This window comes from Rattus norvegicus, chromosome 12 (genome assembly GCF_021556685.1).
Source record: "Rattus norvegicus strain SHRSP/BbbUtx chromosome 12, alternate assembly SHRSP_T2T, whole genome shotgun sequence".
NCBI lineage: Eukaryota > Metazoa > Chordata > Mammalia > Rodentia > Muridae > Rattus > Rattus norvegicus.
Genome location: NC_141545.1, coordinates 8,823,759 through 8,850,715, shown reverse-complemented (window position 1 = coordinate 8,850,715; position 26,957 = coordinate 8,823,759). Strand labels below are relative to the sequence as shown.

At 40.8% G+C, this 26,957-nt stretch overlaps 2 protein-coding genes across 10 annotated transcripts in view; one reads left to right on the top strand and one right to left on the bottom strand.

The window, feature by feature from the left end:
- Cd209cl2 (CD209c molecule like 2) overlaps positions 1 to 26,957 on the top strand; it is a 169,325-nt gene that overhangs the window by 81,301 nt on the left and 61,067 nt on the right. For 5 of the 8 annotated variants that reach the window (XM_087579499.1, XM_087579498.1, XM_087579512.1 and 2 more), the window contains one exon: positions 26,752 to 26,861. The exons of the other annotated variants lie outside the window; for them this stretch is intronic. In XM_087579499.1, the coding sequence (XP_087435625.1) occupies positions 26,752 to 26,861 (110 nt within the window). The remainder of the gene's footprint in view (positions 1 to 26,751; positions 26,862 to 26,957) is intronic. 8 annotated transcript variants of the gene reach the window in all.
- Cd209cl1 (CD209c molecule like 1) lies at positions 19,475 to 26,812 on the bottom strand. Of its 2 annotated transcripts, none has more exons than XM_087579515.1 (6): positions 26,680 to 26,812; positions 25,580 to 25,669; positions 23,941 to 24,024; positions 22,349 to 22,500; positions 21,320 to 21,429; positions 19,475 to 20,038 (listed from the first exon to the last, which is right to left on the bottom strand). In XM_087579515.1, the coding sequence occupies exons 1-6, from the start codon at positions 26,723 to 26,725 to the stop codon at positions 19,897 to 19,899; spliced, it is 624 nt and encodes a 207-aa protein (XP_087435641.1). In that variant the 5' UTR covers positions 26,726 to 26,812; the 3' UTR covers positions 19,475 to 19,896. The 2 variants fall into 2 exon arrangements, with proteins under 2 accessions (XP_087435641.1, XP_087435642.1); XM_087579516.1 differs by lacking the exon at positions 26,680 to 26,812 and adding an exon at positions 25,933 to 26,027.

Sequence of the window (26,957 nt, the reverse complement as noted above, 5' to 3'; positions counted from 1 at the left end):
TCTTCCTTTGGTTTTTTATATCCAGGGTTGTTTCCCTGTGTCCTTTCTTTATTGCTTCTATTTCCATTTTTAATTCCTTCACCTGTTTGATTGTGTTTTCCTCAAATTCTTTCAGGCATTTTTGTGATTTCTCTCTATAGGCTTCTACTTGTTTATTTGTTTCCCTGCATTTCTCTAAGGGAGTTCTTCATGTCTTTCTTGAAGTCCTCCATCATCATGAGCAAATATGATTTTAAGTCTAGATCTTGCTTTTCTGGTGTGTTTGGATATTCAGTGTTTGCTTTGGTGGTAGATTTGGACTCTGATGATGCCATGTAGTCTTGGTTTCTTTTGCTTGGGCTCTTGCACTTGCCTCTCGCCATCAGGTTGTCTCTGGTGTTACCTTGTTCTTCAATTTCTGACAGTGGCTAGACTGTCCTATAGGCCTGTTTGTCAGGAGTGCTGAAGACCTGTTTTCCTGTTTTCTTTCAGCCAGTTATGGGAACAGAGTGTTCTGCTCTCGGGCATGTAGTCTTTCCTGTTTACTGGTCTTTAGCTGTTCCTGTGGGCCTGTGTCCTGATTCTACCAGGCAAGTCGCTTGGAACAAAAAAAGTGGTCTTACCTTTTGTCCCACAACTCAAGTTGCTTGTGGGCAGCTGCTTTTGGGCTCTGCCTGAGGGCAGCATACAGGAGGGCATGTGCTGCCTTTTCCTGGAGCCCCTGTGCACTGAGGTCTTAGATGGTGTTAGGTGTTTTCCTCTGGAGTCAGAAATGTGGGCAGAGTATATTCTCTTATGGCTTCCCATGCATGTCTGCCCCTCTGAAGGTTTAGCTCTCCCTCCCATGGGATTTGGGTGCAGAGAACAGTTGAACAGGTCCCTTCAGGTCCGGTCAGTGTCTGGAGCTAGGGGGACCTGCAGCTCCAGTGTCCCTATCTTCTGGTTCCCAGAGGCCATATACAGTTTCCTCTTGGGCCAGGGACGTCAGTAGGTGTGAGCAGTGTTGGTGGTCTCTTCCGCTCTGGAGTCTCAGGAGTGCCCACCTGTTCGGGCGGTGAGCTCTCTCTCCCAAGGGGTTTGGGAGCAGTGAGCTGTGGGCTGGGATTAGAGAGGTTGGGGCTCCAGCTAAAAACCAGAAGTGTCTGGTCCCAGAGGAATTTTGCCTCTGTGTGTCCTGAGTCCACCAGGCAGGTTGCTTGGAGCAGAAAAGTTGGTCTTACCTGTGGTCCCGCAGCTCAAGTTTGCTTGTGGGGGGTTGCTTTTGAGCTCCCCATGAGGGCTGCAACCAGCAGGGCCTGTGCCGCCTTTTCCGGGAGCCCCCGTGCACCGGGGTCCCAGATGGTGTTAGGTGTTTTCCTCTAGAGTCAGAAATGTGGGCATAGTGTAGTCTCTTCTGGCTTCCCAGGCGTGTCTGCCCCTCTGAAGGTTTAGTTCTCCCTTCCATGGGATTTGGGTGCAGAGAACTGTTGATCTGGTCCCTTCAGGTCTGGTCGGTGTCTGGAGCTGCATATTTTAATATTATTTCTTTGAACTTTAAGACTCTTGTAGCAAAATTTAGAATTTGCCATTTTTTGTGAGTAATTTAACAGATTATAAGACTTAAATGATGTTAACATAATTTATGCATTCCATGCCTTTTAAAATTTGTAAAATTAGTATTTTTCCTTAGAAGCCAATTTGTTCTCTCTTTTTTTTAAAAATATTTTACCTAGTCACTTGACATCATGCTCATTGTCTTCTCCCAATCTCCTCTACCACAAACCTTTCCCTTTCTCCCCTCTACTTCTCCTTTTAGTGCATGTGGCCCCCTTGGTATTCCCCCTCCCACCTTGGCACTTCAAGTCTCTGGTAGGTTAGGTGCATCCTCTCCCACTGAGGCCAGATAAGGCAGTCCAGCTAATCGAACACATAGTGGCAACTGCTTTTGGACTAGCCATTGCTCCAGTTGTTTTGGACCCAGGTGAAGGCCAAGGGCCATATCTCCTACATGTAAGCAGAGAGGCCTGGTTTGGCTGATGGTTCAGTCTATGAGAGCCCCAAGGGTCCAGGTTAGTTGACTGTTTCTTATTCTGTGGAGTTCCTATCCTCTTTGGGGTCTGCAATCCTTCCTCCTATTCTTCCATAGGAGTCCCCAAGTTCCACCCACGGTTTGGGAGTGGCTGTCTGTATCTTTGAGTTAGCTGCTGGGTGGAGCCTCTCAGAGGACAACATGCTCCTGTCTGTGAGCATAACAGATTATCAGTAATAGTGTTAGGGATTAGCGATTGCCCATGGGATGGGTCTCAATTTGGGCCTGTTACTGTTGTCCAGTATCTCAGTCTCTCTGCTCCATCCCCCATGCCTGAATTTCTAGTAGACAAGATCGATTTTGGGTTGAAAATTTTGTGGGTCAGGTGATGTCTTTATTGCTTCAAAGGGCTTGCTGTCTAGCTACAGGAGGTGACCTCTTCAGTTCCCATATCCCCAGTATAGTGAGTCACAGCTAAGGTCATCCCCATTGATTTTTAGGCACTTTCCTTATCCCATGTTTCATCCTGGAGGTGCCTCCCATCTCCTCACCCCCATCAGTTGCAGGTTTCCACTCATTTCACGGACATTTATCCATCTCTCCTGTCCTTCCCCACACCTAATCTTGAACCCTCCATTACCCTTTTCATCAGCCCTCCTCCAAGTTCCCTCCTTCTATCTGTCTCTTATGACTATTTTATTCTACCTTCTAAGTGAGATAAAAGCTTCCTCACTTGGGCCTTCCTTCTTGTTTAGCTACTTTGTAACTGTGTAGAGTAACATGGTACCTATATTTTGTGGCTAATATCTTCTTATAATATCCATGAATAAAAACCATGCATGCCCTTTTGGGACTAGGTTACCTCACTCAGGATGGTATTTTCTAGTTCCATCCATTTGCCTGCAAAATTCATAATTGTTTTAAATAACTGAATAGTATTCCATTGTACGCCACATTTTTTTTTATCTATTCTTTAGTTGAGGGACATCTAGGTTGACTCCAGTTTAAGAATAAAGCAGTTATGAGCATAGTTAAACAAGTGTCTTTGTGGGATGATGGAGCATCTTTTGGGTATATGACCAGGAGTGGTATAGCTGGGTCTTGAGGTAGAACTATTCCAAGTTTTCTGAGAAAACACCAAATTGATTTCCAAATAGTTATACAAGTTTGCATTTCCACCAGCAATGGAGGAGTATGCCCCCTTTGTTGCAACCAACCTTGACCAGCAAGGAAGACACGACCAGAGGAGATTTCTTCAAGCAGTTTATTCAGGAACCTTGATACAATCTTCTACTACTTCCCCGGGGAACTCCCTACATCAGCTTAAGTACCCAACACCAACCGACCCCAATGTGCCATGTGGATCATGCAGATAGGCTGTCACTATGCAGAAGCTAGCAGGCCAGGCAGGCATAGCCAAATAAGGACTTGTTTACTACAAGGAGTGCTCACCGTCAGGAGGGTGGAAGGTGGAAACCAGCACCATCTTTGAGGCGCGACACTTCGCAGCTCCCTACACCCCTTGTTCTACATCCTTGCCAGCATGTGCTATCTTTTAAGTTTTTGAACTTAGCTGTTCTGATGTATGTAAGAAGAAACTTCATAGTTTTGATTTGCATTTCCCTGATGACTAAGGACTTTTAATGCTTCCTGGCCATTCAAGATTCCTCTGTTGTCTCTGTTTAGGTCTGTACCTCATTTTTAATAGGGTTACTTGGGTTGTTTGTGTTAAATTTACTGAGTCTTTTTTAAAATTTTTTTTTTTGCTAAATTTTGAATATTAGACATCTATCAGTTTTAGGGTTGGTGAAGATCCTTTCCAAATCTGCCAGTTGCTGATTTGTCCTATTGACAGTGTCCTTTTCTTACAGAAGCTTTGCAATTTCTTAAGGTCCCGTTTATCAATTGTTGATCTTAGAACCTGAGTCACTGTTGTTTTGTTCAGGAAATAGTCTTCTGTACTAATGGGTTCAGAGGTATTTCCCACCTTCTCTTATATGAGATTTTAGTGTATCTGGATTTACCTTGAGGTACTTGATTCACTTGGACTAGATTTTTGCGCAGGGTGATAAGTATGGATTTATTTTCATTCTACATGTACACTTCTAGTTAGTCCAGCACCATTTGTTGAAGATACTTTCATTTTCCATTGTATGGTTTTGGTTTCTGTATCAGAAATAAAACATCCATAGAGTATGGGTTTATTTCTGGATCTTCGATTCGATTCTATTGATCGATGTGTCTGTTTCTGTACCAAGATCATGCAGTTTTTATCACTATTGCTTTGTAGTACAGCTTGAGGTCAGAAATGGTGATTCTTCCCAAAGTTGTTTTATCATTCAATCATTCAGGATTTTTTTTTTTTATTAACTTGAGTATTTCTTATTTACATTTCGAGTGTTATTCCTTTTCCTGGTTTCCGGGCAAACATCCCCCTAATCCCTCCCCTTCTTTATGGGTGTTCCCCTCCCCATCCTCCCCCCATTGCCGCCCTCCCCCCAACAATCACATTCACTGGGGGTTCAGTCTTAGCAGGACCCAGGGCTTCCCCTTCCACTGGTGCTCTTACTAGGATATTCATTGCTTCCTATGAGGTCAGAGTCCAGGGTCAGTCCATGTATAGTCTTTCGGTAGTGGCTTAGTCCCTGGAAGCCCTGGTTGCTTGGCATTGTTGTTCATATGGGGTCTCAAGCCCCTTCAAGCTCTTTCAGTCCTTTCTCTAATTCCTCCAATGGGGATCCTGTTTTCAATTTAGTGGTTTGCTGCTAGCATTTGCCTCCGTATTTGACATGCTCTGGTTGTGTCTCTCAGGAGACATCTATATCCGGTTCCTGTTAGCATGCATTTCTTAGCTTCATCAATCTTATCTAGTTTTGGTGGCTGTATATATATGGGCTACATGTGGGGCAGGCTGTGAATGGTCGTTCCTTCAGTCTCTGCTCTAAACTTTGCCTCCATATCCCCTCCTATGAATGTTTTTGTTCCTCCTTTTAAGGAGAAGTGAAACATCCACACTTTGGTCATCCTTCTTCTTGAGCTTCATGTGGTCTGTGGATTGACTCGGGTAATTCAAGCTTTTGGGCTCTTATCCACTTATCAATGAGTGCATACCATGTGTGTTGTGCTGTAATTGGGTCACCTCACTTAGGATATTTTCTAATTCAATCCATTTGCCTATGAATTTCACAATATCATTGTTTTCTATTGCTGAGTAGTACTCCATTATATAGATGTACCACGTTTTCTGAATCCATTCCTCTGTTGAAGGGCATCTAGGTTCTTTCCAGCTTCTGACTATTATAAATAAGGCTGTTCATAATATGCTATGAACATAGTGGCGCATGTGCCTTTGTTGTATGTTGGAGCATCCTTTAGCCCAGGAGAGGTATAGCTGGGTCTTCAGGTAGCGGAATATCCAGTTTTCTGATGAACCTCCAGACTGATTATCAGAGTAGTTGTACCAGTTTGCAATCCCACCAACAATGGAGGAATATTCATCTTTCTCCGCATCCTTGCTAATGTCTGCTGTCACCTGTGTTTTATAGTTTAGCCATTTTGACTGGTGTGAGGTGGAATCTCAGGGTTGTTTTGATTTGCTTTTCCCTGATGACTAAGGATTTTGAACATTTAGTTAGGTACTTCTCAGCCATTCAATATTCCTCAGCTGAGAATGTTTTGTTTAGCTCTGTACCCTATTTTTAATAGGGTTATTTGGCTCTCCGGAGTCTAACTTCTTGAGTTTCTTATAGATATTGGATATTAGCCCTCTATCCGATGTAGGGTTAGTAAAGATATTTTCCAAATCTGTTGGTTGCTGTTTTATCCTAATGACAGTGTCCTTTGCCTTATAGAAGCTTTGCAATTTTATGAAGTCTCATTTGTTGATTCTTGATCTTAGAGCATAAGCCACTGGTGTTCTGCCCACAAAACTGTCCCCTGTGAACATGTGTTCAAAGCTCCACTTTTTCTTCTATTAGTTTGAGTACATGTAGTTTTATATGGAGGTCCTTGATCCATTTTGACTTAAGATTTGCACAGGGCAATATGAATGGATAGATTTATATTCTTCTACATGCTGACCAGCACCATTTGTTGAAAATGCTATCTTTTTTCCACTGGATCGATTTAAGTCCTTTGTCAAAGATCAAGTGACCATAGGTGTGTGGGTTCATTTCTGGGTCTTCAATTCTATTCCACTGATCTAACTGCCTGTCTCTGTACCAATACCATACAATTTTTTATCACTATTGCTCTGTAATACTGCTTGAGGTCAGAGATGGTGATTCCCCCAGACATTCTTGAGTATCATTTTTGCTATCCTGGGTTTTTTCTAACTCAATGAAGAATTGAGTTGGAATTTTGGTGGGGATTGCATTGAATCTGTAGATTAATATTGGCAAAATGCCAGCTTTACTATATTACTCCTTCCAATCCATGAGCATGAAAGGTCTTTCCATCTTTTTAAATCTTCAATTTCTTTCTTCAAAAACTTGACGTTCTTGTCATAGAGACCTTTTACTTGCTTGGTTAGAAGTACACCGAGGTATTTCATGTAACTTGTGACTATTGTGAAAGGTATCATTTCCCTAGTTTCTTCCTCAGCCTGTTTATCCTTTGAGTAGATGAAGGCTAATGATTTTTTTGAGTTAATTTTGTACCCAGTCATTTTGTTGAAGTTGTTTATCAGACTTTGTAGTTCTCTGGTGGAACTTTTGGGGTCACTTATGTATACATTCATATCATCTGCAAATATTGATATTTTGACTTCTTCCTTTCCAAATTGTATACATTTGACCTTCCTTTGTTGTCTGATTGCTCTGGCTAGACTTCAAACACTATATTGAATATATAGGGAGAGAATAGAAAGCCTTGTCCAGTACCTGATTTTAGTGGGATTGCTTCCAGTTTCTCTCCATTTAGTTGGCAACTGGTCTGCTTCATATTGCTTTTACGATGCTTAGGTATAGGCCTTGAATTCCTGATCTTTCCAAGACTTTGATCATGAAGGGATTTTGAATTTTGTCAAATGCTTTCTTGGCATCTAATTAGATGATCATGTGGATTTTTTTCTTTGAGTTTACTTATATCATGTATTACATTGTTGGATTTCCATATATTGAGCCATCCCTACTTCCTTGGGATGAAGTATGATCATGATGGATGATCTTTTTGGTGTGTTCTTCACATCAGTTTGTGAGAATTTTAATGAGTATTTTTGCATCGATATTCATAATGGAAATTGGTCTGCAGTTCTCTTTCTTTGTTGGGTCTTTTTGTGGTTTAGTTATAAGTGTATTTTTCATTTCATGGAAGGAATTGGGTAGTGCTCTGTCTGTTTCTATTTTGTGGAATATTTTGGATAGTATTGGCATGAGGTCTTATATGAAAGTTTGATAGAATTCTGGAACTAAGCCCATCTGGTCCTGTGCTCTTTTTGGTTGTGAGACTTTTAATAACTGCTTCTATTTCTTTAAGAGTTGTGTGGGTGTTTAGATGGTTTATCTGTTCCTGATTTAACCTGATATTTGTCTAGAAAATTATCCATTTCCTCCAGATTTTCCAGTTTTGTTTAATATATACCTTCATAGTAGGATCTGATGATTTTTTGAATTTCCTCAGATTCTGTTATTATGTCTCCCTTTTCATTTCTGAGTTTGCAATCTTGATACTGTCTCTGTGCCCTTTGTTTATTCTGGCTAAGGGTTTATATATCTTGTTGATTTTCTCAAAGAATTGGCTCCTGGTTTTGTTGATTCTTTATATAGTCCTTTCTGTTTCTACTTGGTTGATTTCAGCCCTGAGTTTGATTATTTCTTGCCTTCTGCTCTTCTTGGCTGTATTTGCTTCTTTTTGTTCTAGAGCTTTTAGGTGTGCTGTCAAGCTGCTGATGTACGTTCTCTCCTATTTCTTTTTGCAGGCACTCAGAGCTATGAGTTTTCCTCTTAGCACTGCTTTCATCAAGTCCCATAAGTTTTGGTATGTTGTGCATTCATTTTCATTAAATTCTAAAAAGTCTTCAGTTTCTTTCTTTATTTCTTTCTTGACCAAATTATCATAGTGTAGAGTGTTGAGTGTGATGGGAAGAATTCCTTTTCTGCTCCAATCTATTTGGAGTTCTGTAGGCCTTTTGCATATTCATGGTCATCACTTTCTTTATGTTAGTGAAGTTTTCTTCCATAATTTTGTTGAATATATATCTGACCCTTCAAGTCAGGAATCTTCCCTCTCTTCTATACCTATTATCCTTAGGTTTGGTCTTCTTTTTGTGTCCTGGATTTCCTGGATGTTTTGGACTACAATATTTTTGCATGTTACATTTTCTTTGTCTATTGTATCAATATTTTCTATGCTATCTTCTGCCCCTGAGATTCCCTTTTGAATTTCTTGTATTCTGTTGGTGATGCTTGGATCTACGGCTCCTGATCTCTTTCCTAGGTTTTCTATCTCCAGGGTTGTCTTTCTTTGTGATTTCTTCATTGTTTCTATTTCTATTTTTAGATCCTTGATGGTTTTATTAAATTTCTTCACATATTTGGTTGTATTTTTATATAACATTTTAAGGGATTTTTGTGTTTCCTCTTTCAGGGCTTCTACTTTTTCACCCGTGTTCTCCTTTATTTCTTTAAGGTAGTTATTTATGTCTCTTTTAAAGTCCTCTATCACCATCCTGATATGGGATTTTAAGTCAGAATCTTCATTTTACAGTGTATCGGTGTATCCAGTACTTGCTATAGTGGGTGTTCTGATGATGCCAAGTAGTCTTGGTTTCTGTTGCTTAGGTTCTTGTGCTTGCCTCTCGCCATCTAGTTATCTCTGTTGTTAGTTGGTCTTGCTGTCTCTACTGGTTGTTCCCCCTGATGGCTTGTGAGCCTGTGATCCTAGGAGTGAGAGAACTGTTAGGAGACCATCTCCTTCGCAGCAGACATTATGTCTTGATGGCTGTGGGCCAGCCTTAGTTTTGTGCGTAAGTGGAGACCAGAAGGATTATGTCCTAGGCTTGTATGTAGTTACCATGCCCTTTGCAATCCTTTTGAGTCCCTCTTTGGAGAGTTAGTGAAGCAAAAGTGGGGTCTTACCTCTTGGCTTAGGAGTTAGTGGGCTCCTGGCAGACCAGCACTCTTAGGGAAGATTTTTTTGTCTAGGGGGCTGTGGGACAACTTTAGTTCTGGGTACAGATGGAGATGAGGATCCTGTCCCAGACTGCTCTGCAGTTCATGCTCTTGGCAAGTCCAAGCATTGAGTTAATCAAGCTAAAGTAGACTTTCATCTATTGGCTTAGGAGAAAGTGTAGAAGTGTAGTTCTGGGAGTTAAGCTCTCTCCAGGCAGGTTTTGTAACCAGGGGGTTTGGGGGATGTGGGACAATCTTAGCCCTGGGCATAGATGGAGACCCATCAATGTCCTATAATATTACTCTACCTCCCATTTTTATTTTCAACCTCCTTTCCTTAACAAAAAAAGAAAGGATAGAGAAGAGTAAAGAAAAGATACAAATCCCAGACTCCAGTCTCCCTAGTTTCCTTGTGTTCAAAGTTATGACCATTTCCACATTATCACTTAAAATGACAAGCTATCTATAATTTACAAAATCATAATAACCAGACACCCAAACTCAGGGAATCAGGATGACAACTCTCCATAGCTTCTTCCTCCTGAATTTGGGCAATTAACTTTTTTTAAGGGGTTGGAAGGAGTAGGAAAATTGTAAGAATTGGTTAGAAAAGAAAGCTAGGTTTAGCATTTGTTATCTAGTCTCTATATGCCTACAAAGCTCAGGTCCTAACTGGAGTTCTGACTGGATCCATCTGAAAATCTGGATGAACCAAGGTCATTGGAAATCACCAGCTATTCCTGAAGCTGTTCTGGGAACAAGGCTCTGGAAACAATTTCAAGAGGAAAGGAACTGGAACATCAGGTCATTTCAGCATCCCCAAGATAAATCTTATCATAGCTGCATCTCAATGTTTCATTCTGCAGTATATGAATCTTACAACCAAATTTTGAGTACTATAAAAATATTTACATGAATTGTGAAAGGTGCACAGATCATGTGAAGGATGGCATGATGAATCTTAAGGATTCCATAACCAATAAGATTGGCTAATTTTAGATGAAGTTTTGGCTAGACACATTTTTATGTCTAAGCCATTTTAAGGGCTATTCCTATGTGGAGAATCAGCAAATCATGTTACTTTTCCTGTTTGTTCTTCTTGAAATTTTCTTTTCTGTCTCTATCCAAGATCTTCAAGGGTTTTCTATCATATCTGATCCATATCACTTTGGAAGAGGTCCAAAGCTGCTTCATTTTTCTTGATAACATAAAGATATCACAAAGAGATACAGAGCCTCTCTCCCAAAACAGAATGTCTCTCCAATTGAGATCAAATACCTGAATTTATTTTATCTCTTGTGACAGAATTCCATCTCCTGCCTTAGTTCCTACATGAGATCAAAGGCTTAAGTTTCTATTATCTTGTTTGAGATAAGGTCTTTCTCATATTCCTTGCCCCTGCCTTTTTCCCTGCATTTTTAAGATCAAGCACCTGAATGTATTTCATCTGTTTGAGACAGTGCTTCTTCACTATCTCTCGTCTTTGTTCCTACATGAGTTCAAAGGCCTAAGTTTATTTATTCATCCATCTATATTTAAAAACAATTAAGCAATTTTATTTATTTTTCCTTTCTGTGGAGATTAATATCTCTGTGGCTATATATAGCTATATTACCTTTCTCTTTATATGAATTGAATTAGTATCATGTCCTATTAAACTTCAATTTAATTTTCTTATATTTATTATATAAGCCTACAATGTGTTATATGCTAGGCTAAGCAATCCTAGAATTCTCATGGAGACCATGTTTAAAGAACACAGTTGTTTAGGACAGCACACACTTCTTAAATTTCATTAATTCCTCCATTTCTGTATTTTATTTAGACTTGCTCTCAGTGGCCTGTTCTCTCCTCATACTGCTCTTTGCCTCTCCTAGTTGGAGCTGCCTGCTCTTTGTTGCCTCCCTTCTCCCAGGGAAAACGTTTAGCATTTGTAGCTTGAGCTCTTGTAGAACCTGAAAGAGCCTTTGGCTGAATTCCAGGTCTACTGCCCATGTCCCTGGGTCAGCCTGGGTGTGTCCCAGCCTTAAGCCCCATACCCCAGAATAATGCATTACAAACTAGTATGTCTTTTGACCTGGTCCCAAACCCACATGGCTTGGGCAAAAGCTGTGCAGCTCTGATATACCAATTCCCCCCACCTCCTAATCTTAAGATATGATACGTGTTTTTTATTCAGTAATTTACAATTACTTTTTATGAGTGAGTTCTTATTTACACATTGCCAACAATGGTTGCTGAACCCAATAAATGCTACTTTATTTGACCTTGGTGGCAGCAGCACCCTACCTGCCCCAATGTTCTGGATTCCTGAATGAAGGCACATGCATGTGCACACAGCCTTTATATTGTAATATACCTTAAACAGCTAAAGGCTGGGCCACCTCCTAACTTTCACATGGCTGATGTCCACACATGTACTCCAAAATTCCTGAGTTTTTACCAACATCTATATTCCATCCCTGCTGCCCTTGATCTAGACATTCAACCCATTTGGGCCACAATCCCTGATGCTTACATGATGACGATCTTTCTCTTCTGCACCTCTCAGGCAGGCGTGGTGTCTCCTTTACATCCTAGACATAAGGCTTATCCCTCCTTCTTCCTTTGTTTTATGCCTGAGACTCCTAAAAGTCCTGCCTCTGTCTCCCTGCCCACCCATTGGCCACCACAATTTTATTTCCCAATGAAAACCAACTGGGGGCAGGGTCCCTCAGTCTTACCCATGGGACACTACAATCAAGTTTTTGGAAAAACGTAATTACCATGAGAATAGAAGCAGCTGCTGGTCCTTGTGGACCACCCAATGTGGGTGCATGAAATTGAACCTGGTCTTCATCAAGAACAATAAGCACTCTTGACCACTCTGCCATCTCACAATTCTCTGGTGGCTTTCTTTTACAACTGTTAAATAAATTTTTCCTTAATTTTATACATGTATAAAGTGGGCATTAACTAGTCTCATCCTTAACATCCTTCATCTTTCTACCATCTCTGTCCATTCCCTATCCTTCCATAAATCTCATGCCCATAACTGTTTATTTTGTTTGTACTTTGCCTAGTCTGACCAGGGTAATTTGTGTTACCATGGGTATGCTGCTTTTTATTGGAACCTGGTGGATTCTGCAGTAGGTACACAACTACAGACAATGATTTCCCTCTCTCAGAATCTATTAATAGTTTTTCAGAGGTAATAGGTAGGGCCCTGTTAGCATTATTGTTCCCATTATTGGACTGATACTGTAAGTCTTGCATGGGTCCAGTCCAGGGAACTTCTGTTGTGAGTTAATGATTGCAATATCTGTATGGAATTTAGAGAATGACATTTTGCAGCTCTTGACTGTATTTTTTTTTTATCTTTTATGTACTCTTTATTCTCTTCTGTAATGTTGCCTAAGACTTGGTGGGGGGCATGCCTATGTCTTTGTTATTGCTAAGCCCACATCTATGATTTATTCTCAGAATCTTGGGTGGCCTTGAGACTGTGTATTCTCCTGCTATGTAGTGTAAGAATATGATCTTAATGTCCTCCCTAGTATGTTTATAGACATTCGCTGTGTGAATACTGTAAGAGGATTTTGGGTTTAACTTTATGAAAAATAGTATATCTCTTTGAAGAAAATTATAAGAACTTGATACATTGGCCAGAATAAACATCAGTGCTCGAATTATGAGACAAATGCTATAGATAAAAATGTTTCATTCAGGAAACTGGCTTATTGTTCGTGCCCGCTTTGTACCTCCTTTTCCTAATAAAAATACCTGGATATGTGAGTTCCCCAAGAAGAAACTTAGATGGTGATAGTCCTGTTTATTCTTTTTTTGTTTGTTTTTTTTTGTTTTTTGTTTTTTTTTTAAATTTATTTAATACTTAATAATAATTCTTTGGTTTCCGGGCAAACATCCCCCTCCCCTATCCCCTTCTTTATGGGTGTTCCCCTCCCAACCCTCCCCCCATTGCTGCCCTCCCCCCAACAGTCTAGTTCACTGGGGTTTCAGTATTAGCAGGACCCAGGGCTTCCCCTTCCACTGGTGCTCTTACTAGGATATTCATTGCTACCTATGAGGTCAGAGTCCATGGTCAGTCCATGTATAGTCTTTGGGTAGTGGCTTAGTCCCTGGAAGCTCTGGTTGCTTGGCATTGTTGTACATATGGGGTCTTGAGACCCTTCAAGCTCTTCCAGTTCTTTCTCTGATTCCTTCAACGGGGGTCCTATTCTCAGTTCAGTGGTTTGCTGCTGGCATTCGCCTCTGTATTTGCTGTATTCTGGCTGTGTCTCTCAGGAGCGATCTACATCCGGCTCCTGTCGGTCTGCACTTCTTTGCTTCATCCATCTTGTCTAATTGGGTGGCTGTATATGTATGGGCCACATGTGGGGCAGGCTCTGAATGGGTGTTCCTTCAGTCTCTGTTTTAATCTTTGCCTCTCTCTTCCCTGCCAAGGGTATTCTTGTTCCCCTTTTAGAGAAGGAGTGAAGCATTCACATTTTGATCATCCATCTTGAGTTTCATTTGTTCTAGGCATCTAGGGTAATTCAAGCATTTGGGCTAATAGCCACTTATCAGTGAGTGCATACCATGTATGTCTTTCTGTGATTGGGTTAGCTCACTCAGGATGATATTTTCCAGTTCCAACCATTTGCCTATGAATTTCATAAAGCCGTTGTTTTTGATAGCTGAGTAATATTCCATTGTGTAGATGTACCACATTTTCTGTATCCATTCCTCTGTTGAAGGGCATCTGGGTTCTTTCCATTTTCTGGCTATTATAAATAAGGCTGCGATGAACATAGTGGAGCACGTGTCTTTTTTATATGTTGGGGCATCTTTTGGGTGTATGTCTAAGAAAGGTATCGCTGGATCCTCAGGCAGTTCAATGTCCAATTTTCTGAGGAACCTCCAGACTGATTTCCAGAATGGTTGTACCAGTTTGCAACCCCACCAACAATGGAGGAGTGTTCCTCTTTCTCTGCATCCTCGCCAGCATCTGCTGTCACCTGAGTTTTTGATCTTAGCCATTCTGACTGGTGTGAGGTGAAATCTCAGGGTTGTTTTGATTTGCATTTCTCTTATGACTAAAGATGTTGAACATTTCTTTAGGTGTTTCTCAGCCATTCGGCATTCCTCAGCTGTGAATTCTTTGTTTAGCTCTGAAGCCCATTTATTAATAGGGTTATTTGTCTCCCTGCAGTCTAACTTCTTGAGTTCTTTGTATGTTTTGGATATAAGGCCTCTATCTGTTGTAGGATTGGTAAAGATCTTTTCCCAATCTGTTGGTTGCCGATTTGTCCTAACCACAGTGTCCTTTGCCTTACAGAAGCTTTGCAGTTTTATGAGATCCCATTTGTCGATTCTTGATCTTAGAGCATATGCCATTGTTGTTTTGTTCAGGAAATTTTTTCCAGTGCCCATGTGTTCCAGATGCTTCCCTAGTTTTTCTTCTATTAGTTTGAGTGTATCAGGTTTGATGTGGAGGTCCTTGATCCACTTGGACCTAAGCTTTGTACAGGGTGATAAGCATGGATCGATCTGCATTCTTCTACATGTTGACCTCCAGTTGAACCAGCACCATTTGCTGAAAATGCTATCTTTTTTCCATTGGATGGTTTTGGCTCCTTTGTCAAAAATCAAGTGACCATAAGTGTGTGGGTTCATTTCTGGGTCTTCAATTCTATTCCATTGGTCTATCTGTCTGTCTCTGTACCAATACCATGCAGTTTTTATCACTATTGTTCTGTAATACTGCTTGAGTTCAGGGATAGTGATTCCCCCTGAAGTCCTTTTATTATTGAGGATAGTTTTAGCTATCCTGGGTTTTTTGTTATTCCAGATGAATTTGCAAATTGTTCTGTCTAACTCTTTGAAGAATTGGATTGGTATTTTGATGGGGATTGCATTGAATCTGTAGATCGCTTTTGGTAAAATGGCCATTTTTACTATATTAATCCTACCAATCCATGAGCATGGGAGATCTTTCCATCTTCTGAGGTCTTCTTCAAATTCTTTCTTCAGTGTCTTGAAGTTCTTATTGTACAGATCTTTTACTTGCTTGGTTAAAGTCACACCGAGGTACTTTATATTATTTGGGTCTATTATGAAGGGTGTCGTTTCCCTAATTTCTTTCTCGGCTTGTTTCTCTTTTGTGTAGAGGAAGGCTACTGATTTATTTGAGTTAATTTTATACCCAGCCACTTTGCTGAAGTTGTTTATCAGCTTTAGTAGTTCTCTGGTGGAACTTTTGGGATCACTTAAATAAACTATCATATCTGCAAATAGTGATATTTTGACTTCTTCTTTTCCGATCTGTATCCCCTTGACCTCCTTTTGTTGTCTGATTGCTCTGGCTAGAACTTCAAGAACTATATTGAATAAGTAGGGAGAGAGTGGGCAGCCTTGTCCAGTCCCTGATTTTAGTGGGATTGCTTCAAGTTTCTCTCCATTTAGTTTAATGTTAGCAACTGGTTTGCTGTATAGGGCTTTTACTATGTTTAGGTATGGACCTTGAATTCCTATTCTTTCCAGGACTTTTATCATGAAGGGGTGTTGAATTTTGTCAAATGCTTTCTCAGCATCTAATGAAATGATCATGTGGTTTTGTTCTTTCAGTTTGTTTATATAATGGATCACGTTGATGGTTTTCCGTATATTAAACCATCCCTGCATGCCAGGGATGAAGCCTACTTGATCATGGTGGATGATTGTTTTGATGTGCTCTTGGATTCGGTTTGCCAGAATTTTATTGCGTATTTTTGCGTCGATATTCATAAGGGAAATTGGTCTGAAGTTCTCTTTCTTTGTTGGGTCTTTGTGTGGTTTAGGTATAAGAGTAATTGTGGCTTCATAGAAGGAGTTCGGGAGTGATCCATCTGTTTCAATTTTGTGGAATAGTTTGGATAATATTGGTATGAGGTCTTCTATGAAGGTTTGATAGAATTCTGCACTAAACCTGTCTGGACCTGGGCTCTTTTTGGTTGGGAGACCTTTAATGACTGCTTCTATTTCATTAGGAGTTATGGGGTTGTTTAACTGGTTTATCTGTTCCTGATTTAACTTCGGTACCTGGTATTTGTCTAGGAAATTGTCCATTTCCTGTAGATTTTCAAGTTTTGTTGAATATAGGCTTTTATAGTAAGATCTGATGATTTTTTGAATTTCCTCTGAATCTGTAGTTATGTCTCCCCTTTCTTTTCTGATTTTGTTAATTTGGACACACTCTCTGTGTCCTCTCATTATTCTGGCTAAGGGTTAATCTATCTTGTTGATTTTCTCAAAGAACCAACTTTTGGTTCTGTGTGATTCTTTCTATGGTCCTTTTTGTTTCTACTTGGTTGATTTCAGCTCTGAGTTTATTTCCTGCCTTCTGCTCCTCCTGGGTGTATTTGCTTCTTTTTGTTCTAGAGCTTTTAGGTGTGCTGTCAGGCTGCTGATATATGCTCTTTCCTGTTTCTTTCTGCAGGCACACAGCGTTATGAGTTTTCCTCTTAGCACAGCTTTCATTGTGTCCCATAAGTTTGGGTATGTTGTACCTTCATTTTCATTAAATTCTAAAAAGTTTTTAATTTCTTTCTTTATTTCTTCCTTGACTAGGTTATCATTGAGTAGAGCATTGTTCAATTTCCACGTATATGTGGGCATTCTTCCCTTATTGTTATTGAAGACCAGTTTTAGTCCGTGGTGGTCTGATAGCACGCATGGGATTATTTCTATCTTTCTGTACCTGTTGAGGCCCATTTTTTGACCAACTATAGGGTCAATTTTGGAGCAAGTACCATGAGGAGCTGAGAAGAAGGTATATCCTTTTGCTTTAGGATAGAATGTTCTATAAATATCCGTTAAGTCCATTTGGCTCATGACTTCTCTTAGACTGTCTACGTCTCTGTTTAATTTCTGTTTCCATGATCTGTCCATTGATGAGAGTGGGGTGTTGAAATCTCCCACTATTATTGTGTGAGGTGCAATGTGTGTTTTGAGCTTTAGTAAGGTTTCTTTTACGTATGTAGGTGCCCTTGTATTTGGGGCATAGATATTTAGGATTGAGAGTTCATCTTGGTGGATTTTTCCTTTGATGAACATGAAGTGTCCTTCCTTATCTTTTTTGATGACTTTTAGTTGGAAATTGATTTTATTTGATATTAGAATGGCTACTCCAGCTTGCTTCTTCTGACCATTTGCTTGGAAAGTTGTTTTCCAGCCTTTCACTCTGAGGTAGTGTCTGTCTTTGTCTCTGAGGTGTGTTTCCTGTAGGCAGCAGAATGCAGGGTCCTCGTTGCGTATCCAGTTTGTTAATCTATGTCTTTTTATTGGGGAGTTGAGGCCATTGATGTTGAGAGATATTAAGGAATAGTGATTATTGCTTCCTGTTATATTCATATTTGGATGTGAGGTTATGTTTGTGTGCTTTTCTTCTCTTTGTTTTGTTGCCAAGACGATTAGTTTCTTGCTTCTTCTAGGGTATAGCTTGCCTCCTTATGTTGGGCTTTACCCTTTATTATCCTTTTTAGTGCTGGATTTGTAGAAAGATATTGTGTAAATTTGGTTTTGTCATGGAATATCTTGGTTTCTCCATCTATGTTAATTGAGAGTTTTGCAGGACACAGTAACCTGGGCTGGCATTTGTGTTCTCTTAGGGTCTGTATGACATCTGTCCAGGATCTTCTGGCCTTCATAGTTTCTGGCGAAAAGTCTGGTGTGATTCTGATAGGTCTGCCTTTATATGTTACTTGACCTTTTTCCCTTACTGCTTTTAATATTCTTTCTTTATTTTGTGCGTTTGGTGTTTTGACTATTATGTGACGGGAGGTCTTTCTTTTCTGGTCCAATCTATTTGGAGTTCTGTAGGCTTCTTGTATGCTTGTGGGTATCTCTTTTTTTAGGTTAGGGAAGTTTTCTTCTATGATTTTGTTGAAGATATTTACTGGTCCTTTGAGCTGGGAGTCTTCACTCTCTTCTATACCTATTATCCTTAGGTTTGATCTTCTCATTGAGTCCTGGATTTCCTGTACGTTTTGGACAATAGCTTTTTCTGCTTTACATTATCTTTGACAGTTGAGTCAATGATTTCTATGGAATCTTCTGCTCCTGAGATTCTCTCTTCCATCTCTTGTATTCTGTTGGTGAAGCTTGTATCTACAGCTCCGTGTCTCTTCTTTTGATTTTCTATATCCAGGGTTGTTTCCATGTGTTCTTTCTTGATTGCTTCTATTTCCATTTTTAATTCCTTCAACTGTTTGATTGTGTTTTCCTGGAATTCTTTCAGGGATTTTTGTGTCTCCTCTCTATGGGTTTCTACTTGTTTATTTATGTTTTCCTGGAATTCTTTCAGGCTTTTTGCGATTCCTCTCTGTAGTCTTCTACTTGTTCTCTAAGGGAGTTCTTCACGTCTTTCTTGAAGTCCTCCAGCATCATGATCAAATATGATTTTGAAACTAGATCTTTCTTTTCTGGTGTGTTTGGATATTCCATGTTTATTTTGGTGGGAGAATTGGGCTCCAATGATGCCATGTAGTCTTGGTTTCTGTTGCTTGGGTTCCTGTGCTTGCCTCTCTCCATCAGATTATCTCTAGTGTTACTTTGTTCTGCTATTTCTGACAGTGGCTAGACTGTCCTATAAGCCTGTGTGTCAGGAGTGCTGTAGACCTGTTTTCCTGTTTTCTTTCAGCCAGTTATGGGGACAGAGTGTTCTGCTTTCAGGCGTGTAGTTTTTCCTCTCTACAGGTCTTCAGCTGTTCCTGTGGGCCTGTGTCTTGAGTTCACCAGGCAGGTCACTTGCAGCAGAAAAGTTGGTCTTACTTGTGGTCCCGAGGCTCAAGTTTGCTCGCGGGGTGCTGCCCATGAGCTCTCTGCGGCTGCAGCAACCAGGAAGATATGCGCCGCCCTTTCTGGGAGCCTCCGTGCACCAGGGTTCCAGATGGAGTTTGGTGTTTTCCTCTGGCGTCAGAGATGTGTGCAGAGTGCAGTCTCTTCTGGTTTCCCAGGCGTGTCTGCCTCTCTGAAGGTTTAGCTCTCCCTCCCACGGGATTTGGGTGCAGAGAACTGTTTATCCGGTCTGTTTCCTTCAGGTTCCGGCGGTGTCTCAGGCGCAGGGGTCCTGCCGCTCCTGGGCCCTCCCCTACTGGAACCCAGAGGCCTTATACAGTTTCCTCTTGGGCCAGGGATGTGGGCAGGGGTGGGCAGTGTTGGCGGTCTCCTCTGCTCTGCAGCCTCGGGAGTGTCCACCTGACCAGGCGGTGAGGTCTCTCTCCCACGGGCCTGTTTATTCTTGAAATACAAATGGTCACTACACCAGATTCCTTTGAACAAACTTAACTTCTTATGCATTATATTTAATTGAAATACTTTTAGTGTTGGTATGTTAAAATAACCAGAAAGTAAGCAGCATATGGATGAAACAGTTTATTTTGGCTCATGGTACCAAAGAGATAGAGTTATTTGTGGAGGGGAGGCATAGCAACAAGTAGAGGAAGGAAAGCATGGCAACAGGAGCAGGATATGCCTGGTCACATTTTCATTCACACACAGGAGGAAGAGTGAGAACAGCAAATGAGGTGAGTGACAAGCAACTCAGAATTTAATCCTGGAAGAAAGCAGAAAACATGGCAAAAACCCCAACCCAAAACAAAGTAAATTATTGGCACAGAGTGGCCCAAGTGTTTGAAGACAAGGTGTCTGGAAAAGTAGAATTCAAATCTATTTTTTAAACCCAAGTGCCCACAGAAAGACAAAAGAAACTGAAATGAGAATACCTAAAATTCGAGTAGATGATAAATAGCTCAGTGTATAGACCACAGAGGTGAACAGATTTTACTTAGAGCAAGGCGATGCAGGCTTCTTGCAGACCCAGAATGCCTCATGGGAACATGTGATATCATTCCATCCAGAACCTGAAAATACTGCACAATCTTCATTGTCCTGGTTGTTGGGTTCTCCTGCAGACCAATAGTTCCTGAAATTGAAAACCCCAAATAACATGAGCTTCTTTCCCAGCCCCGTGATGTCAAGCTTTTCTAACTTCTGGCACTGGGATTATTCCTTATCTGTCTCATGTGCATATGGAGGCCATACATCACTCAGACCCTGACAGCATGCCTACGTTATTTCTGTGAGAAACCAATATTTTGTAATAAAGAATTCAAGAGACTCCAATTGTGAAATTGAGGCAGTTTTACCTTAGGTTTTGGAGAATCAGATTGGACAGAAGGCAAAACGAAACAGAACAAAACAACACAAAACAAATCGTTGCCATGAAGATTTGATGCAAGGCAGTAGTTTTTATAGTCCTAATTATATTTCTCTGTCCCTCTCTATTCCTCATTGGCTAAGTTCTTCAGCAAGGTACCATTTTCTCAGTGCTCAGTATAGTCTGCTCTCCAAATTTCCCACCCTAGTCATTCAGGACACAAAGCCTTTCCTAACAAATATCTTGGAGCTTTAAATTCCTCTGCCCATCATCCTTGATACATGGTCTCAGTCAATTAGCAGCTTCTTTGTAACTTGCTAACATTAATATGAATAAAGAATGGCTAGATGAGCAAGAACCAGGTGAATTCCACTCAGTTGTGACTTTTGGATGACCTCTAAGCATGCCTCTTACCGAAAACGGGACATTCTGACATTTAAGATCTCACTGACATTACAAATTAGCCTGTTATACCTTCTTATATATTTTTATCCATACACATCAAAAGACAAACACTGGCCTTGATCCTCCCACCGGTCTAATTTCAAGTTCTCCATCATTTGGAGCAATTCCTTGCAACTCTCATGGTATCATGGATCTTTTTGCCTGAAAAATTGTATTTATGTGAAGGCAAGAATGCTCCCATGTTTCAGATTCTCTATGAATACCATGCAAAATACCATACAAAATACTCAGAGAAAACAGTCCCCATTTTCATTGGAGTAGTTGGGTCTTCTTGTAAAACCCATGTCCATTGGTCTTGTGTATAATTCTCATTTCCTTATAGGAGAGGGAAAAATGATCATCAGGTCCTCACATGTGATTACAGTCATTCCATTCACACCTCCCTCAGGAAGAAGAAATTCCTGCAATATCTACCATGTTTTAATGTCCTCCTTCTGATCACAGGATTGAATTCCAAAATCATATCAGAACTCATCTGAATAATATTCCAACAAGCAGATTCTCATGCTAGGACTCCAAGGAGAAAGTAAAAACCACAACTCTTTCCTGTATCATGGAGCCACCCACAGCAAACTGTATTACTTCCATTGCAGCGGTGAGCCATCCACCCATAGCCATTGGCCTTCTTCCTTTCTGTCTGAGAGCCCCATCCAGGTATTGCGTTTCTTCTTACAAGTCCTCTGGAGGAAGCTCTGGAAGGGAAAGGAGGAAGTCATGCTGGACTTTTGCTATCATTTTCACATTTTGTCCTCTTGGTATCTAGGCATAGAATTAATGCTTGCAGTCAGACCCCAGCTTTCTACTGCAACAAGGAATGCACACTTGTGTTTAGATGGAATCAACACACACACAGACATAGACACAGACATAGACACAGACACAGACACACACACACACACACACACACACACACACACAGATCTTTACACTTATCCTCATACATACATGTAGCCATAGACATAAAGAGATCAGGCCAGGTATCAATCACACAAGCTCTCTCTTGAGCACAAAATTTAGAAGCAGTGTGTGATGTGACTTGACAAATCTTATTTCTTTTTAGCAACTAACCCCCACTCCCATTTTCTCATATGCTTTGTTGAACTAAAACAATGGGAAGAGAAACTTGCTGCCTACTTTCCAAACTTAAAGGAGTCTGGTGATTCTTTGGTTTTGGACATTTCTTTAGGAATTCTCTATTCAGAAAAATAAACTTCATATGTGTGTGTGCAGATTCAAAGAGGTGTGTGTGTGTGTGTGTGTGTGTGTGTGTGTGTGTGCAGTTCAGAGGACAACTTATAAGAATTGGTTCTGTTTCTATTGTGTGGACCCCAGATCTCTGAACTGCATAGCAAGCACATTTACCCATCAAGTCATCCTATATGCCCCAAATCAGGACATTTAACACCATGGAAGTGCTTTTAAAACTCTGGTTGGACTCTAAAAGATTCCTACATATTAAAGGTTTGCTAATGCATATATCCACGTTACCACTCTGTATTTATCTGAATGTACCATTTTCATCTCTTCAAGTGTGGTAAAAAATACCTTGTAAGAAGGATTCCATCTAGCTAGAATCGTGCCCATAGAATAGAAAAGCCCAGCTCAACATACCTGCTCGTCATTACTTTTTATGACCACTAGCTGTGCCCCCATGTCCTTGCAGGCCTTGACAGATTCCTTCCATTTCTCTTGGAATGTAGAGAAGAAGTAACAGTTTCCTTGGAAGAACATCCAGTCCCAGGAGCAGGGACGGCACAGGTGGTCTGTTGGCAGAGTGAGTCAGATTGATACACTAAGTTATCAGTGTACCTCTATCAGTTAAGTCTCTCGAGTCCTTGAGTTTTGGTCCTCACCTCCCTCAAAACTGCACAACTGGAACCATTTCTTTACATACTCTTGATATTTTTCTTGTAGGTGCTTTGTTCATGTGTATGCACATGTGTTTGTGCACTGTTCTGTGTGTTTTTGCAAGTAGAGGCCAGAGTGGATATTGGAGACTTTCATCCATCACTCTCAGTATTTAAAAAAAAACCTCTTCTGTATATAAAACAACAAAAATGAAATTAAAGAGGCTACAAATTTGAGAGAGTTGTGAGTGCATAGAATTGGAATGCTGACATAGGCCAGGAGGGAATTTATGGAATTATATTTAAGTAAACTTTCTAATTAGGAATACATTCTAATTTAATTTTGAATACTTGGTCTATGCAGACAATATTTTTTGGCTTGTTCATTTTTGGGATTATATTTCAATTAGAACATGTCTTATTTTCTATTCCTTTGTCTAAACACTCCCATGTATGCATCTTCACTATACTTTGAATCCATGATGGTTTAAAGTGAATGTTATTGCATGTATGTCTGTACACACTCAATATCTGTTGATAAGATATACTCCACTCCCTCTCTTCAGATTTCTGTCAGAACTGCCCTTTCACACATTCCAGTCAACGTCTTCATGAGCTGTTGTATCAGGGTACTGAATCCAGTTACTTACTGCCGGCCGCTGTAGCTATGCCTGACTTCTGTCTTAATTTGTCTAAGTCTGTGTCTCTCTTTGTCTCACGTTCTCTGTCTCTATTTCTCTCTGTCTTTCTTTCTCTCTATGGTTTATCTCTGACTCATTTTTTTTTTTACTTTTGAGACTTGTTATTTATGGACAAACAACTCCCTGATTTCTCTAGTCAGCCCTGGGGTATGCCTGTACCCGCCACTGCTATGTTAAGGCATGTGTACATATGTTCAAATTCTATGTGTTGATCAATCCAGACTCTGGTCCCCATGCTGTTTGGCGAGCACTTTACTCACTGATCTATCTCCCTAAGCACAGCCAATCCCCGCTTAGCTTCCTGAGTCTTTTTCCTTCAAGATAACCCAGGGGGTCTTGGATAGCTCTCCTAAATAGAGAATGTTTAAACAGACATTAGGAGTCTGGATTAAGAGAATGTCTTCTGTGTGAATGGCCCCATGTATCCAGTAAGTGCCATTTTAAATATTTATCTGAGTTCCCATTCAACAGATTTAGAAATTAAGGGACTGTAGGCAGGGCCTGTTGTGTCTAGTAACTTATATCTTTAATGTTCCTCAGTGTTCCCATTCAACATATGTAGAAACTGAGTGACTGGAGGTCCAACCTCTGCAGTCACTTCATGCCATGTGGAAACATTTCCATGCTCTTAGAGATCCACTGTCTGGTCACATACCTAGTTTAGCCTTCAGCTGATCCAGTTTCTGGTGAATACGTTGCTTTTCATGATCGTGCTCTTGGGATGTAGGAACCTCAGAACCTATGTCAAGAAAAGACAATGAAAATAGTAAATGATGATAAATCTATGAAGAGTGTAAGTAACTGGTACAGGACAAGAGCTGACACATGACCATCCTTGAGGGGTTTGTTTTATAATATGGCTTCAAGACTATGACCAGGCCTCCAGTTTAGACAGCCTTTAAAAATAAAACACAGCTATAATAAAAACAATAAAACGGGACCTTAAAGCCAGAGAGTCTTCTTGTTTCCACCTAGACTAGAGCTTCACATAAAAGTCAGAGAGCTAGCTATCATGACAGGGTGGTAGGGCTAGGGCACAGGAGACAACAGAGATGTTCCTCCAAACAATGGGAATATCTGAATTTCTTATACTTACAGGAAGGCACATTGCATTTTATACCACATGATTAGTTCAGTATAGCATTTTTGGAAAAGATCATACAGAAGCTGGGCATCATAACCCAGGATGCCTGTAAGTCACATGCACATGCTTCTTAACTCTCTTACTGACAGAGAGAGACAGAGGGACAGAGAGACAGAGACAGAGAGATAGGGAGTGACTAGGTGTTAAGTCTGATTAACTCAGGTTATGAGATCCAGCCTTTTGGTGACCAAAAGTTTTCAATATTTGTCATGGAAGACTCTTTTTGTTGTAAGTTGCGGTTGACATAGAGACTCAGAACTGTTCAATGCACATAGAATCAGCTCCTGTGGAGAGCTCAGATGAAGACAGGACATATCTAACACAAGCAGTCTTAAAGACTGTAAGAGCCATAGGTAGTGGAGGACTGCTGCAAAACAGTGTTTTCTGGACCCCACAGACCTGTGATTCATGTGGACTCTCAGTGTTGTGACTGCAGCTCAAACCTGCAGAAACTCAAGCTAGATAGAATCCCAACAAAGGTAGAGAATGGCACAGGAAGCCTCAGCTCTAGCTCTGTAATAATTAGCAACTTGAAACTGCTGGGAGACAGAGAGTGGGAAGAAGAGACAGACGGAGGGAGAAAGATAAGCAGGAAAGGTAGGTAGGGTGGGTCATTGGGATTTTGTACTCCAGGAGATGACACATGCTCCAGTAAATGGTCTTTAAGCCATGTACATAGAGAACACTAAGTGTATTCAGTGGATTATAAACATGTAGTTCATGAAACTGGGAGGGAAAAGTAGTGGTGGAGAACGGGGGAGGAACTTGAAAACAGGGAGGAGGTAATGGAATTGATCAAAACATTTTATTCATGTATGGAATCCACAAATAAATTGTAAACCAGGGCAGACTGGGCTCTAACTAATACGTGCTGGGTTCCCAGGAACATCATGTCCAAATCCCCAAATTTTATTTGAATGTGTCTCATTTTGATTATGAGTTATCCTGATGCCCAGGGAAGTCTGACCACAAAGGTAAATGGAGTCAGACCATGCCTCTGAAACTACTTCCTTCTTGTTACATAGGAGTCTGAGAGAACCCTTGACTACCTCCTAGAAGACATGTAAGACCAGAGTCCCAGCTTCAGTATCACCTCCACCCACGTGCTAGGAGACTAGAGCAGGAAGCTCTAGCAGTAAAGTTTCCTGACCTTTGAAAAGGATAGCCATGAGCAGAGCAGCCAAGAGGACAATGGAGATGAGCTGCAGCACAGTGATGAAATGCTCATGTTCCTGATACCCTGAGGAAAGAGAATAGAGTGATCCCGTTAGGGCAAGGTTCCTATCATACTCTAAACCAGGGGTAGCCTAGTGTCTTCTTTCCCTTTCTGAATACAGGATTACAGATAGTCATCATTCTAGCAGTGCTTCAGTTGTCCTGTCCATAGTACACTAGAGGAGCATCAGAAGTCTGTTTCCAGCCTCAGCTATCCCAGGATCCGGAATATCAATCCATTAGTTTTCAAATCTTTTGAACAAAATGGGAAAGGCGTTCAGTACTTACCACACCAAGAGTCAGGAGTTCAGTTTCCAGATTCAACATCCACAGAATCGACACTTTAGACCTCAGATCTACTTCAAGCCTCAGGCATTCTGTACCTACCCTTTCCCCCACAAAATTGAGGATTCCTGTTTCCCAGCATTCAACTCACCTAATGCCTGCCTCACTTCCCAAGAACAAGAGGACAGGCTCACTCCCCCTACCCCAAAATCACAGTGAACAATTAATCAACCTCCTCCTCCTCTGCATGAGCAAGGAATCCTGACCCTAGCCTTCACCTCCGTGAAAAGCAAGAATCTAGAAACCATCAGCTTGCCCTTCTCAGGTCACAGGGTTCTGGGTTTCAGAATCAGTGTTCTTAGGACTCAGGACTCTAGTCCCCAGCCTCTAGAAATCAAGCCCTCATGTGTTCATGACCTAGTTTCCAACTGCACATCGTCCAGTCCTCAGACATTTGAAATAGACTAACATCTCTAATCCTTCTAGAAATCAAATATTATTTGATTAATAATTTGCTTAATATTCTTCCCATCCCAGTACCTTCTTAATCCTTGTATAGCCCCCCCAAACCCCCAAAGAAACCAAATGAAAAAACCCACCCTGGTCCAAAGCTTCTCACAAAGGCTACTGTTTCTGTTTACATGCTTCTTCAGTGAGTGGTTAGAGCATCAGTTAGAGCCTGAGAATGCTGAGTTTTGAGTTGCCCCTCTCGCTCAACCCTAAGCTCCCTGAGTCTTAGCCAAGCCTCACCCAACGAATGCAGATGTTTCTCATTCTTTCTGTTGCATATGCTCATCTTTCCTGCTGTCCACCAATGTGCAGAATTTTGGGAAGCACACTTTTTCTTTGCGAAAACATCGTCTCAGTCCTCAAACCTACACTCAACCAGGAAGAGAAAAAGAGAAGTGGTAACTGTCACTACATGAGCTACGGTAAGGAGACTGAAGATTAAATATAGATGAAATAGACTAGTTCCTGGGTTTCTGGGAGAGAGCAGAAAGTTTAGAAGCTCAGGGTAGAGAGTATTG